Source organism: Clarias gariepinus, chromosome 7, assembly GCF_024256425.1.
Source record: "Clarias gariepinus isolate MV-2021 ecotype Netherlands chromosome 7, CGAR_prim_01v2, whole genome shotgun sequence".
NCBI lineage: Eukaryota > Metazoa > Chordata > Actinopteri > Siluriformes > Clariidae > Clarias > Clarias gariepinus.
Genome location: NC_071106.1, coordinates 36,215,001 through 36,230,000, shown reverse-complemented (window position 1 = coordinate 36,230,000; position 15,000 = coordinate 36,215,001). Strand labels below are relative to the sequence as shown.

Sequence of the window (15,000 nt, the reverse complement as noted above, 5' to 3'; positions counted from 1 at the left end):
GGACTTGGAAAATTTTGAAACTTTGAATCGCCCAGTATTTCCAAGGGATGGAAAGTTGAAACAGCCTTAAACTTGCTGTGAATTAAAGATGAAAGGAAATTAGTGGTAAAAACAATAAACAAAAACTTCAATCGTGGCCCAAGCGGTCAATGTACTGGGTTACTAATCAGAAGGTCGGGTGTTCACGCCCCAGCACTACCAAGTCTGCTCAGGGGTGCTGTATCCTTGGAAAAAATGCCTGATTTACACTTTTCCTACTTTTAATAATAAAGAAACATCTGTAACTGGAAAGTAAAGTACTGATTTCACTGTTGTAAAGTAACAGTCTATACATTTTAAAAGAAGAAGTGTGAAGGTTTTTCTGTAAAAAAAATTCAGCTAGTGTGTGAGTGTGTGTGTGTGTGTGTGTGTGTGTGTTACACTGAGAGAGCTTCGGGGGGCAAGCAGGACACCTATTTAAACTTTCATACTAACTGCCCTTAGTTGAAACGTTGCCTAGCAACAGCTCGCAGCCTTACCTGCTCAGGTTACTGAAGCCCTCAATAATACACAACCCCAAACACACTTTATACCACACGGCGAGAGACAAAAGACAAGCTTGTGTGTGTGTTGTCAAATTTTAACCAGAAATTACCTTCTTCTGGAATTCACATTACCTCTTATTGACACAGAACATTACATTTACATCTGAGCAGTTGAGGGGTAAGGGCCGTGCTCAAGGGCCCAACAGCAACCGAAGGTCTCCAGTTTCTCTATCATTATTCTGGAATAATTTGCTTATAATTGGTAATAGTTGCTTCAGACACATACTGCTTATATTCTTCTTGTCTAAATGAATAAATGGGAGATTTGACACACATTTCCTTATCTTCATAACAAGAGAGTGCTCAGGAGTGCCCTAATCCCTGTTACTCACTCACTCACTCACTGACTCTCCTCTTGCAGTTGTTTTTCCGGCCCAGCGCCACCACTTCTCCTCCTCACCCAGTCATCGTTCATCGTAACCACGTGAAGATAAATGATCTCATCCCAGGAAGTGATTACGAGTTTGAGATCCAGTCCTTCCTCGGGAAAGATTTCAGCCAGATTGTCAGCCGGAACACCTTCACTAGTAAGCGTTGCACTGTCGCACGAGCTTCAAGTCCATCTGCGATGGATGTCTGTAATTAAAGTGTAACTAATTTAAAAAACCGTACATACATTGCTGATAACCTGAGGGGTGGTTCTCAAAAGCAAGGGTGGATCAGCCAGGCTATATAGAAAGAGGAAAATCGATATCCCAAATATAATAATTTAAATAAAATTTTAATAAGGAAACCCACCAAGCACAGGGAGAACATGGAAACTCCATGCACACAGACCAGAGGCAGGACTCAAACCCGAACCCTGGAGGTGCAAGGCCACAGTGCTAATCTCTACACCACTGTGCTGTCCTGTAAGAAAATCTGAAAAAAAAAAAAAAATTAAATCAGATATACACTCAGAATCACAATATAGATTCCAATTTTGCAATCCAATTTGGTACCAGCCGGTCCCTGGTGATCCCCTTCCCTACAGGCTCCAGTGAACTGCCCTGAGGTGTGAATAAGAGCGAATGTGAGCATCGTGCCTTTCCGAATGTTCCCAGGACAGGCTCCAGCTCCATGATTTAGACAAGGATAAAGCATTTACTAAAGATGAATTAATTGTTAATCTATTAGTTATAAAAGAGTTTCAGGTAAACCAAAGACAAGAAGTATTTTATATAAAATGCTTTTACACCTTGGACCATGATGGGCTTACATAATTTAGGTAAGGAATAACCCATAGGGAGGTGTGCTATTCTGGGAAAATAATCAGTGATATGGTGTGTGATGTGGCCTGAAGTAACGAAGATTTACTGTTTCATAAAAGTTCATCATTTTCCAATAATTTGACATATATGATATATAGATATAGATATATCTCATGTTTCAGTCTGAGATAAGTGTTTTACCATTCTTAATGCAAGGAGTTTTAAGGTCCAATGCAAGCCAATATATATACAGTGGTGTGAAAAACTATTTGCCCCCTTCCTGATTTCTTATTCTTTTGCATGTTTGTCACACAAAATGTTTCTGATCATCAAACACATTTAACTATTAGTCAAAGATAATATAATTGAACAAAAAATGCAGTTTTTAAATGGTGGTTTTTATTATTTAGGGAGAAAAAAAATCCAAACCAACATGGCCCTGTGTGAAAAAGTAATTGCCCCCTGAACCTAATAACTGGTTGGGCCACCCTTAGCAGCAATAAATGCAATCAAGCGTTTGCGATAACTTGCAATGAGTCTTTTACAGCGCTCTGAAGGAATTTTGGCCCACTCATCTTTGCAGAATTGTTGTAATTCAGCTTTATTTGAGGGTTTTTTAGCATGAATCGCCTTTTTAAGGTCATGCCACAACATCTCAATAGGATTCAGGTCAGGACTTTGACTGGGCCACTCCAAAGTCTTCATTTTGTTTTTCTTTAGCCATTCAGAGGTGGATTTGCTGGTGTGTTATGGGTCATTGTCCTGCTGCAGCACCCAAGATCGCTTCAGCTTGAGTTGACGAACAGATGGCCGGACATTCTCCTTCAGGATTTTTTGGTAGACAGTAGAATTCATGGTTCCATCTATCACAGCAAGCCTTCCAGGTCCTGAAGCAGCAAAACAACCCCAGACCATCACACTACCACCCCCATATTTTACTGTTGGTATGGTGTTCTTTTTCTGAAATGCTGTGTTACTTTTACGCCAGATGTAACGGGACACGCACCTTCCAAAAAGTTTAACTTTTGTCTCGTCGGTCCACAAGGTATTTTCCCAAAAGTCTTGGCAATCATTGAGATGTTTTTTAGCAAAATTGAGACGAGCCTTAATGTTCTTTTTGCTTAAGTGGTTTGCGCCTTGGAAATCTGCCATGCAGGCCGTTTTTGCCCAGTCTCTTTCTTATGGTGGAGTCATGAACACTGACCTTAATTGAGGCAAGTGAGGCCTGCAGTTCTTTAGATGTTGTCCTGGGGTCTTTTGTGGCCTCTCGGATGAGTTGTCTCTGCGCTCTTGGGGTAATTTTGGTCGGCCGGCCACTCCTGGGAAGGTTCACCACTGTTCCATGTTTTTGCCATTTGTGGATAATGGCTCTCACTGTGGTTCGCTGGAGTCCCAAAGCTTTAGAAATGGCTTTATAACCTTTACCAGCCTGATAGATCTCAATTACTTTTGTTCTCATTTTTTTCTAAATTTCTTTGGATCTTGGCATAATGTCTAGCTTTTGAGGTGCTTTTGGTCTACTTCTCTGTGTCAGGTAGCTCCTATTTAAGTGATTTCTTGATTGAAACAGGTGTGGCAGTAATCAGGCCTGGGGGTGACTACAGAAATTGAACTCAGGTATGATAAACCACATTTAGGTTATTTTTTAACAAGGGGGGCAATCACTTTTTCACACAGGGCCATGTAGGTTTGGATTTTTTTTCTCCCTAAATAATAAAAACCATCATTTAAAAACTGCATTTTTTGTTCAATTATATTATCTTTGAATAATAGTTAAATGTGTTTGATGATCAGAAACATTTTGTGTGACAAACATGCAAAAGAATAAGAAATCAGGAAGGGGGCAAATAGTTTTTCACACCACTGTATATATATTGGCTTGCATTGGACCTTAAAACTCCTTGCATTAAGAATGGTAAAACACTTATCTCAGACTGAAACATGAGACTCCTTAATACTAATTGTACTCCTTACAGTACAATAGAAACAATAGTGTATTAGAATAAATGCATTACTGTAAACCAGTAATTTGGCTTAACATCTACGGTACGTAGATATACAATAGATATAAAATCAGAGATGCTCTTACAGGAATTAAGTCACCAGCTTATGACCAATCAGAATTGACAAATCAACAGCTCTGCAATATAAAACTGTCTTTTGCAGTGACATGAAATAATTTGATAAAAAATATTTTAATGTGACTTTAATTTCAGTCGTATATTTAGAAGGTATGTGCTGTACATGTATTTGATTCTGTTCTTTGGCTGAACTTTCCAGGTCCTGCAGGAGTGTGCGCTATCTCTCTGTTACACGTCAACTCCTCGTCCGTCACCCTGGCTTGGGACATTGGTGTCGGGCATTTTGATTTCCACAGGGTGACAGTCAGTAACGATTCACACCGCTGGATGTACAGCACGAGCACAGACACTCAGGAACAAACAGTGAGCGGCCTGCAGGACGGATGCTCCTATAACGTCACTGTGGAGCGGGTCAGGAAGACGCAGAGCGGGGAAGCTGCCACTCTTACAGTACACACAGGTTACACTGCTTAATAAACTAATCGAAACGTCTTGACCCGTTTTCAACTCATCTGTGAACCGATGCTCTTATCAGGAAGCTCAGAAACTTAGAAAGGTCAAGGATGCATTTTAACATTCAAGTTCAGGTTTTTATGCATAAAATACAATTAAGATGTAAAAAGGTTCCGTATTAAATTAAACCTGGAACTTTTTTAGGCGTTACACATTTAAAGGGTGAGGCAAAGTTGAAGCCAAAATACTTTGGGCAGTACTAGAAGTTATTAAAGTGAAGCAATACACAAAACTAATGTGGATAATACATAATGAGTCCATTGCAAAAGTTTGCATATCCTATGGTTTTCTGTTTAATCCTTGTTTAAGTTTGTAACCAAAAAACATCAAATTCAAGCGTAATTAAAACCGTAGAGCTGCAGGGCACCATGACTATCAGAAGCCACTGAAAATAACCTCAGTCTCAAATTAAAAGTAGAAATAAGATGTTTTTTTGTATAATAAAGCCTAGAGGAAATATAAACGCTGAAACCAGATTGATCCTATAATTGAGCCTTGAGGAACACCAGAGAAAAATGTCTCCTGCTGATACTAATAAAGAAAGTTTTAATAACAAACAATATTTTCCTAACACCTGCATAATGCTTGTGCATAGTGTGTGTGTGTGTGTGTGTGTGTGTGTGTGTGTGTGTGGGTGTGTGTGTGTGTGTGTCTGTGTGTGTGTGAGTGGTATTTTTGCATTTATGTTGACATACTATACAGTGGTGTGAAAAACTATTTGCCCCCTTCCTGATTTCTTATTCTTTTGCATGTTTGTCACACTTAAATGTTTCTGCTCATCAAACACATTTAACTATTAGTCAAAGATAACACAAGTAAACACAAAATGCAGTTTTTAAATGATGGTTTTTATTATTTAGGGAGAAAAAAAATCCAAACTTACATGGCCCTGTGTGAAAAAGTAATTGCCCCCTGAACCTAATAACTGGTTGGGCCACCCTTAGCAGCAATAACTGCAATCAAATGTTTGCGATAACTTGCAACGAGTCTTTTACAGAGCTCTGGAGGAATTTTGGCCCACTCATCTTTGCAGAATTGTTGTAATTCAGCTTTATTTGTGGGTTTTCTAGCATGAACCGCCTTTTTAAGGTCATGCCACAACATCTCAATAGGATTCAGGTCAGGACTTTGACTGGGCCACTCCAAAGTCTTCATTTTGTTTTTCTTCAGCCATTCAGAGGTGGATTTGCTGGTGTGTTTTGGGTCATTGTCCTGCTGCAGCACCCAAGATCGCTTCAGCGTGAGTTGACGAACAGATGGCCGGACATTCTCCTTCAGGATTTTTTGGTAGACAGTAGAATTCATGGTTCCATCTATCACAGCAAGCCTTCCAGGTCCTGAAGCAGCAAAACAACCCCAGACCATCACACTACCACGCCCATATTTTACTGTTGGTATGGTGTTCTTTTTCTGAAATGCTGTGTTACTTTTACGCCAGATGTAACGGGACACGCACCTTCCAAAAAGTTAAACTTTTGTCTCGTCGGTCCACAAGGTATTTTCCCAAAAGTCTTGGCAATCATTGAGATGTTTTTTAGCAAAATTGAGACGAGCCTTAATGTTCTTTTTGCTTAAGTGGTGTGCGCCTTGGAAATCTGCCATGCAGGCTGTTTTCGCCCAGTCTCTTTCTTTTGGTGGAGTCATGAACACTGACCTTAATTGAGGCAAGTGAGGCCTGCAGTTCTTTAGATGTTGTCCTGGGGTCTTTTGTGGCCTCTCGGATGAGTTGTCTCTGCGCTCTTGGGGTAATTTTGGTCAGCCGGCCACTCCTGGGAAGGTTCACCACTGTTCCATGTTTTTGCCATTTGTGGATAATGGCTCTCACTGTGGTTCGCTGGAGTCCCAAGGCTTTGGAAATGGCTTTATAACCTGTACCAGACTGATCGATCTCAATTACTTTTGTTCTCATTTGTTCCTGAATTTCTTTGGATCTTGGCATGATGTCTAGCTTTTGAGGTGCTTTTGGTCTACTTTTCTGTGTCAGGTAGCTCCTATTTAAGTGATTTTTTGATTGAAACAGGTGTGGCAGTAATCAGGCCTCGGGGTGACTACAGAAATTGAACTTTTAACTGTGATAAACCACAGTTAAGTTATTTTTTAACAAGGGGGGCAATTACTTTTTCACACAGGGCCATGTAGATTTGGAGTTTTTTTTCTCCCTTAATAACATAATCTTCATTTAAAAACTGCATTTTGTGTTCAATTATGTTATCTTTGACTAATAGTTAACGGTTTTTGATGAGCAGAAACATTTAAGTGTGACAAACATGCAAAAGAATAAGAAATCAGGAAGGGGGCAAATAGTTTTTCACACCACTGTATATGTCGTACATGAGTATGTGGATGCATCTTTCAGTCCCTGCTATTCCTCAAGAAGTGCATGTGGTCAGCGTGTCTCCTCGCTCGTTCTCTCTCTACTGGCTGCCATCTTCTGGATGCGATCAGCACTATTTGGTTCAGCTTACCCCAGACCATGGCATTGTCACCCAGATAACTACACCAGATGGACATATACAGGTGATCACAGCATCCATGCTATGTTGCTATACTGTAAGTTTATGAATTACAATATGGGGGTAAAGTATTTGTTGTTGTTGTTTTTTTACACACACTTACAATGCAAGCGCTCAGCTGTAGAGATCTTGTGCCTTCATGCGCCAGGTGTCAGGTGCTCGGGTATCTGTATCAACTGGGCGGAGTTAAGGAAGGTTAGGGAATTTAGATTAGGCAGAGAGGGAGAGAAAGACAGGGCCATTAAGGTTTAATGACTTTTTAGTCGTGGTGGTGCAGTAGTTGGGTGAAGCCTGGAGAGTTCATCCATCACGGCCTGGCTCGTTTCTTTGCTTTGTTTATCTCTCATTCTGTAAGGCGCCGCTATGCCGCTGTGTGAGCTTGTGCTGCTCGGGCTGTGTGTCGGTATCGCCAGTGTTCGGGTAGGTCTATTCTTCTGACAAGACTTTCTCTTTACAGTGTTTGCTGTTTACTTTGTGCATTGAAATAGGAATCTGTAAGCACCTCACAGTTTAATTCAAAGTGTCAGGATGTGCACCTTTAAAGCAACTCATTTTTATTTTTTTATTGTTATTAAATGTTTAGGATTTAGTGTTCTTTCATGTTGCTTTCTTGTCAAACTGGTATCTTAGTGTTAAGTGTATTTACAGTCCTAAGCAAAAGTTTTGAGACACCAGTAATTTCTTCATATTTAAATAATTAAGTGATGTGGAGTAAATTCAAGAAACAGGAACAGATGTTTTACTGTGACAGGTTGAAAAGTTCCAAAGATACAATTTAAAAATGGTTGTTTAGCAGCAGCCTCATTTCCCCTCTTATCTGTTCCACCCACTAAGCATTCAGTATCACCAACATACTTTCTCACTGGATTATGCCATAAGGGAGATGTTAACTGTATATGCTTAAATTATTCATAGGTCACTGTGTTGCTTAACAAACTAACGATTGGTTAAAAAAATACAAAAAAAGTCTCTTTCGTCTCTTTGCTAAATATGAGGAAATGGAGAAAGGGGTGGGGGGTGTCAAGCCTCCTGCACAGTAATTTGTGGGTGCATCTAATTTTTTTATATATATATAAATACATATATACTGACCCCCCCCTCCCACCCCCACATACACACACACACACATGGTATACAGAGTATGTTAGTTAAATAGCTAGAAAGCTATGTACTGTAAATTGTGGTATTTCTTGTGTTTCCTGACAAGGGACAAAGTTTGCTAGCTAAGCCCAAAAGCATTTTCTTTTGGAACGTTTTATTTAAAGATGCATACTGCTTCTTTTAAACCCAGTATCACTCTCTGACATTTTTTACAATGTGTCTGTCTATCTGTCTGTCTGTCCATCACATGCTCATTTTGTCACACCCTGAAAACCCTACTTAAGTTCTGCTCGTGTTCATGTGTGTTTTCTGCTCCCTAAAGAATAATTATTAGGGATGAATATTACGTCTAAATCTGCTTTAAATCTGCCTAAATCTATAATTAAGAAAAGTTTAAAAAAGAATTATAAAGGTACTGTACAATTCATTGTTAGTGAAAAGACATTTAAGCTTTTGTCTTTTCACTTTAAATGTTTGGTCATCATGACTGAGGCTCTGTCACAGCCTCTGGTTAAATAGGAAACTCTTCTAGACGCTTAGAATGTTAATGAGAAATCATCAGAGGCCTGAGCAATGAACTTATAACGTTACATCAGGTAAAGGATGTGTTAAGCCGTGTAAGCATTTTACATACAACACTTAGGAGACAAGCTGAAGTTAAAGCTAGTTCATTTTATTAATATCTGTACCTTGAAAAATCATGATTGTTTTCTTCCCTCCATGTTAAGAGCTATTATTTGTGCTGTGGTTAAGATAAAGTGTGGCTTTGGTCCTAGTATTTCAGCATTCAAGGTGAGGAAGATGCTTATGTGTTGATTCTATAAATTAACTTACAGTTTTATGGTTTTGATCCACCTCAATGGATTTGTGATTTTATAATATCAATGTAGATATACACAATATGTAAGTGTGTCCTCAATGTGTCCTCAGATGTGTGTCCTCAGTGTCTCATCAGATATGTATCCTCACTGTGTCCTCATTGTACCCTAATGTATGTGTCCTCACCTTGTTCCCAGATGTGTCCCCAAATGTGTGTCCTCACCTTGTCCCCAGATGTGTGTGTCCTCACCTTGTCCCCAGACGTGTATGTCCTCACCTTGTCCCCAGATGTGTGTGTCCTCACCTTGTCCCCAGACGTGTGTGTCCTCACCTTGTCCCCAGACGTGTATGTCCTCACTTTGTCCCCAGATGTGTGCGTCCTCACTTTGTCCACTTTGTCCCCAGATGTGTATGTCCTCACTTAGTCCCCAGATGTGTGTGTCCTTACTTTGTCCCCAGATGTGTGTGTCCTTACTTTGTCCCCAGATGTGTGTGTCCCCATGTGTGTACAAGTATCTACAGGAATGTTCACTATTTCCCTGTGTGTGTGTGTGTGTGTGTGTGTGTGTGTGTGTGTGTGTGTGTGTGTGTGTCACAGGCCAATGTGTCCAGTGTGACTCCAGGAACCCAGTATACAGTGACAGTCAGTGCAGTCGCCTCCTCAGGGCTAATCTCTGCCGTGAGCCGCTCCATCACCACCACTGAATCAGGTGTGTGTGTGTGTGTGTGTGTGTGTGTGTGTGTGTGTGACTGTGTCACAAACTTACTTTGGCTTCTCTTAAACTGATTCTATCTCAGCTGTATAAACTACACACGGTTTGTGTCTTGCCTGGTGCGTCTCTGTCGTGGCTGAGGATGGAGTTCGTTACTGGGCTAAAAAACTGTAAGGCGCAGATATGAAGCACATGAAGCGTGAACATTTTTCAAATGTGCTATATGATAAAGTTAACTTGACTCCACTTGTCTACATGCAACACATCTAGAAACATTTAAATGATCCATATGGCACAGGTAAATCTGGCTAACTTTTAATTTTATTATAGGACATTTATTTATTATTGATAAACAGTATCGTTTGAGTGGTGTACGTTTCCTAGTCACTCCATGCCAGTTCCTCTGAAGTCTTGCAGTGTAACAGTGTTATAATCGTCATTGTGTCTCATCAGAGCATCTCTCTGCTGCTCCTTTTAAAGGTGATCCTCCTGTAAGACATTTTAAGAAAGGGTCATGATTCAGGACCTGGCAATGATGATCATGAAGACAATGATCAGTCACGCGATAGTGCTGGAATGAAATAATTAGTGAATTGAATGCCAGGACTGCTAGCCAAGCAGCTATTTTCCCTTCAGTAATGCAAAGAGTGTGTTTGTATTATTGAGCGTTAATTTGATTAAAATTGGTAGAAGTAGAACTCAATGCCAGTGGCATCAAGAATGTCTTGTCATACTCCTTACAAACTCGTATGCCTGAAGTACCATCAAAATATTTCAAGCATGAAGGTTATTATTATAGAAAAAAAGGATTCCTGGCATAACAATTCAAATATTCAATCACAGGTACTGTATTTGAGGTAACACGATATGACAATGTCGACAACCTGAAAACACCATGCCTCCTCCGTCTAGGGGACGAAAGCATAAAAATACATCCTTATTGCTGTCAAGCATGGACTACAATTAAGCAATTAAATAAAAAAGTTTGCAAATCTCTCTCTAACCCCCGATCATGGGCACTACTTAGTGTGTGGAACAAGGGATTGTGTAGCTTTCCTTTTAACACTATTTAGAGTTCAACCACAGAAGTTAAAACAATAAAAGTCAATCACATTAGTAATAAACCAATCAACCATTTTAATGGTTTATTCTTCTTATATTTTGGCTACATACTGTACAGTATTACAGGGAAGAATTTAAAACATCTGTCAATTACACTAACTTTGGGTTGCTGTTGGTCACCAGATCCTTAAGTCATGGTTAGTTAGTTCCTCAAAGTATGGAAGGATATGGGCTGGTGGAGCAAAATAACTGGTTAAATAAAGAAAAATCATAATCTAATGATAATAAATAGTGTTGGTGTAGTATAAAAGTAATATAAAATAATATCACACTCGAGGTCATGCTGTTGTACTGAATATCAGCATGGTTGTAATATCTTCAGTGCAACAGCACTTTTTCATCTAATATTACTTTAAAAACATTATTTAAAACAGGAGATACCTTGGATATGTCATTAACTGTACAGTAACTATGAATTGATGAAGTTGCATTAATTGGTAAAATCTTTAAATAATTGGAAAATTGCTGTTGCATAAAAAGAATAAAGCACTTCAGGATGAAATGTTTTAGGAAAATAATCGCAGATAAAGACTTTTTATCTCTAAATGTTTTTAACAATTTTTATCGCTTATAATATATAATAACACACATTTATAAACACGTAGTTCCTGCAGCTCCCTTTAAACCAGAAGGAGAGAGAGTGGGCTCGAATGGAATCCTCCTCTCATGGAAGATGCCGTCTCCACCTGACCTGAGCATCCACTCGTTCGTCATCAGATACAAGGAAGTGTGTCCGCATCCTGACCCAACCTTCCTAGAGATCACAAAGAGCCTGGACATTCCGGAAACCCTGCTGAACACACTCTCACCAGGAGCCACCTATAACATTAAGGTATTACTTTGAATTACTGTGTACTCGGATCCAGATCCAAGATGCTGTGTGACAATATCTGTTGTGCGTCTTGGTGCTTTAAAAAATTTTTTAACTGAACAAACACACACATCACACTTAGAGAACTTCCAAGACTTAAATGCAGTGTTAAATTACTAGAGTTATTTATTGGGACACAAATGAATGAATGTCAATTATTCATTGACTCAAAGGCGTACACTGCATTCAAGACAGTAAGCTACCTGTTACTCTGATAATAAGAAACATTAGCTACCATTAGATAATTATGGCCGTGTTCATGTGAAACATTAGCACATGACTGTTTCCCCTATCGGAATGTGAAAATGATAGAAGTTCTGATAATAATGGGAATACTACATGCTCATGGTTAAGTAAACATGATGGTGATGGTGAATGAAGAAAATGCACACATTAATATTGTGACATCAGTCATTCACATGTTCAATTATTCTAATATTTATTCTGAAACTTTTCTGAAATGCTTGTGTTTGGCCAGCATTAGTACAAACATGATGTGCGCAATTATGTACCGGATCGTCACTTGTAATATAACCTCTCTACATGTGTTTACAATATATAAATAAAAATAATTGATTCACAATATATTGTAGCGGGTTTGACGCATGGGCGGTACCACAAACACGGACACGAGGCGAGGTCTCATGGGAAAAGGATCAATTTACTCAAAAAAAAAAAAAGAGGAAGGAAAAGGGTTTATAGAGGGACGACGGAAAAAAAAGAAGGAAAATATCTGAAGGAGGTGTGTGCACGTGCAGATCTGGTGGCAGTGCCCAGCTAACATGCGGGCACAGGCTGGCAAGCGATGGCGGCGGACAGAGTGGCAGAGTGGGCCCACGTGGGCAGCAGCTCCTGTGTACCCCATGGACACTCTACTCCCCGCTAATTTGGCCAGCCAGCCCCTCCCCGGTCTGCATTGGGTGTGGCCTTAGACGGGGATCCTCTTCAACATGGCTGGGCGGGTTTTCCAGCTGGGAGTGGGGGCCTTAACGTGGATCCTTTTCGGCAGCAGGATCTCGAAGGCTGTGCTCGAGTGTGAGCTGCGATCAAACGATTGCTTTCAGTTTCGATTTCTTTAAAGTTCCTGGGCACGATACATCACCCCGCTCGCATGTCACTCATGTCACATTTGTCAACTCTGCTCCTCATCTTTAGCGTGATACCAGACCGGCCAGACCCTGAGTACACTTCCTGCTCTGCTTCTATAACCCGGGACGAGGCCTGAGATCTATTATCACTGATGATGCCGCATCCGTGCCCATTTGCAGCGGCCTCGCCCCTTTATCCCCCTGCAGAAGTGGAGGCAGCCTACCTAGAGTCTACAAAGGAAACGAGGAGCGATAACAGATTGATGCACACATTTGTTTAGTGGTTAGTCATTGTGGCCTAATACCTCCAGGGTTGAGGGTTCAACTCCCTCCTCGGATCTCTCTGTGCTTGGTGGGTTTCCTCTTGTTACTTCGGTTTCCTCCTACAATCCAAATTGCCGTAGTAAGTGAATGAGTGAGTGTGTGTATGTTTGTGCCCTCCATCATCCTCCACATAAGCATTTACACTCCATGGGCTATTTGGGAAGGCCCAGTAGCATAATTTGCATGTCTTTGGACTGTGAGAAGAAACCCACCAAACACGGGGAGAACATGCAAACTCTATGCACACCGACCCCCAGGCTGGAATCGGACCCGAACCCTGGAGGTGCAGGGCGACAGGGCTAATCACTGAGCCACCATGTTTGTGCTTTGTGGCACCCGGACCAGGATGTACCCTGCCTAGTGCCCCGAATTCGCTTGGGATAAGCTCCAGGCCTCCCAAAACCCCTTTTTAGGATAAGCAATATACATAGAGTAAGAGTAATATAAATACATTTTAATAAGTGTGACTTTAAATGGTTAAGCTTCACACTTGATTTTACACTTCTATGTAATTATGTGTCGCTGTGTAATGTCTGTATTTTACAGCTGAATTGCTACAAATTTGTGTTTAACATAAGGTGTGTGAAGTGCAGTGCTGAGCGGACATGCGGAGTGACTCGAACTGGCTGTGGGAAAGTTGCCAAAGACATCCATTCCATTGATCTCATTAAATTATTCAGCAGCTCTTAATTATTTATCTGGTAAAAAGATCTATGGATGTATGATAGATCCCTGTGGGTTTTCCGTTATTTTTCTACTGGATTTACAAACCTGTCATGTCCCAATCAACAAAGCGATAAATTTGTTTTATTTTTTATTTAGAACACTATATGGCACAGAAAGTGTGTGTGCAGTTTAAAATGATGGTTTTATTATTTACCAACGACCCCTTTTACGTAGGTTGCAGCAGTGAACAAGGCAGGAGTCGGACCCTTCAGCCAGTCACTGTACTTCAAAACTTCAGATGCCCGTAAGCAGGGTTGCATATACAGTATTTCAGTAATTCAGTTTGTACCTCTAGGTGTTTAAGTGCTGAATGGTTTTAATGATTGAAGTTTGCACACGTGTCCCTGTTTTTTTGTTTTTTTGTTTTTTTTGCTGCAGCTCCTGGCATGGTGACGAACCTCACGGCTTATGCTCAAAATCACTCCTCAGTGGTACTGAAATGGTTTCTACCCATACGCATCAATGGGCTCATCACCAAGTTCGCAGTTAAAGCCAAACATGCCAGAACAAGCCAGATAGTCCACACTCTGGATCTCAACGCAGAGGAGATCATGAATGGTGCTCTGCCTCACTGCAATGTAAGACTGCATCGTGTTCATTGGATCTAGTCAACTGACTACACACATTGTTTGCAGAATTATTTATTAAAGTCATTTTAAGAGCCCAAACTTTAATGGAGTGTATTACCCCAATTTCTTTTGCCCAATTTGGCCATCTTACAAATCCTAGCCAGGTCTCCGCCATCAAAAGACAGCTACCACATGGGGAGGGTGAAGGCTAACAGGTGCTTCTAACTACGACACGGTGGCATTACACACTCAGAGGAAAGCCCTATTTTCCCTCTTTTACATACATTAACAATTGGCTAGTGTCACTCACGCTCACACGGGAGAGAAAACTCCTGATGACTGAAGGTTTTTCTGTTACTTGGCTCACTGAGCATTTATGGGTATGATGTTTGATAGAGAACACCGCCTGGGTCGTGAAAGGGTGCCAATACTTATGGAGCCCACCAAAAACATATGAACGATAAAAATAAATGTAAACAAAACTAAATGAGAAATATGTGTACACATGTGTGTGTGTGTGGTTGGGGTGTTGTAGGACGCTGCAGACTTTTTGTCCCGCGGAACTCCAAGCCCCTCCATAACCTCAGCAGTGACATCCGCACTGCCGCCTCTCACCATGTCGGCCATTCCTCCCGCCTCCATCTGGAATGTGCCGATCTCAGTGGGGATAGACATGCTCCGCCCCTATACAGCCTACGTCTTCGAGGTGTCCGCCTTCACCAGTGACGGCGAGGGACAAGTCGCCAGCACTATGGTTCGCATGCCAGAGGCTGGTATGTTTGTTTA

General features: G+C 40.8%; 1 protein-coding gene across 1 annotated transcript in view; it reads left to right on the top strand.

The window, feature by feature from the left end:
- ptprq (protein tyrosine phosphatase receptor type Q) overlaps window positions 1-15,000 on the top strand; it is a 70,177-nt gene that overhangs the window by 13,176 nt on the left and 42,001 nt on the right. Inside the window, exons 16-23 of the mRNA XM_053499856.1 lie at window positions 946-1,111; window positions 4,055-4,315; window positions 6,725-6,885; window positions 9,400-9,511; window positions 11,242-11,468; window positions 13,820-13,889; window positions 14,024-14,223; window positions 14,750-14,987. Coding sequence (XP_053355831.1) covers window positions 946-1,111; window positions 4,055-4,315; window positions 6,725-6,885; window positions 9,400-9,511; window positions 11,242-11,468; window positions 13,820-13,889; window positions 14,024-14,223; window positions 14,750-14,987 — 1,435 coding nt within the window. The remainder of the gene's footprint in view (window positions 1-945; window positions 1,112-4,054; window positions 4,316-6,724; window positions 6,886-9,399; window positions 9,512-11,241; window positions 11,469-13,819; window positions 13,890-14,023; window positions 14,224-14,749; window positions 14,988-15,000) is intronic.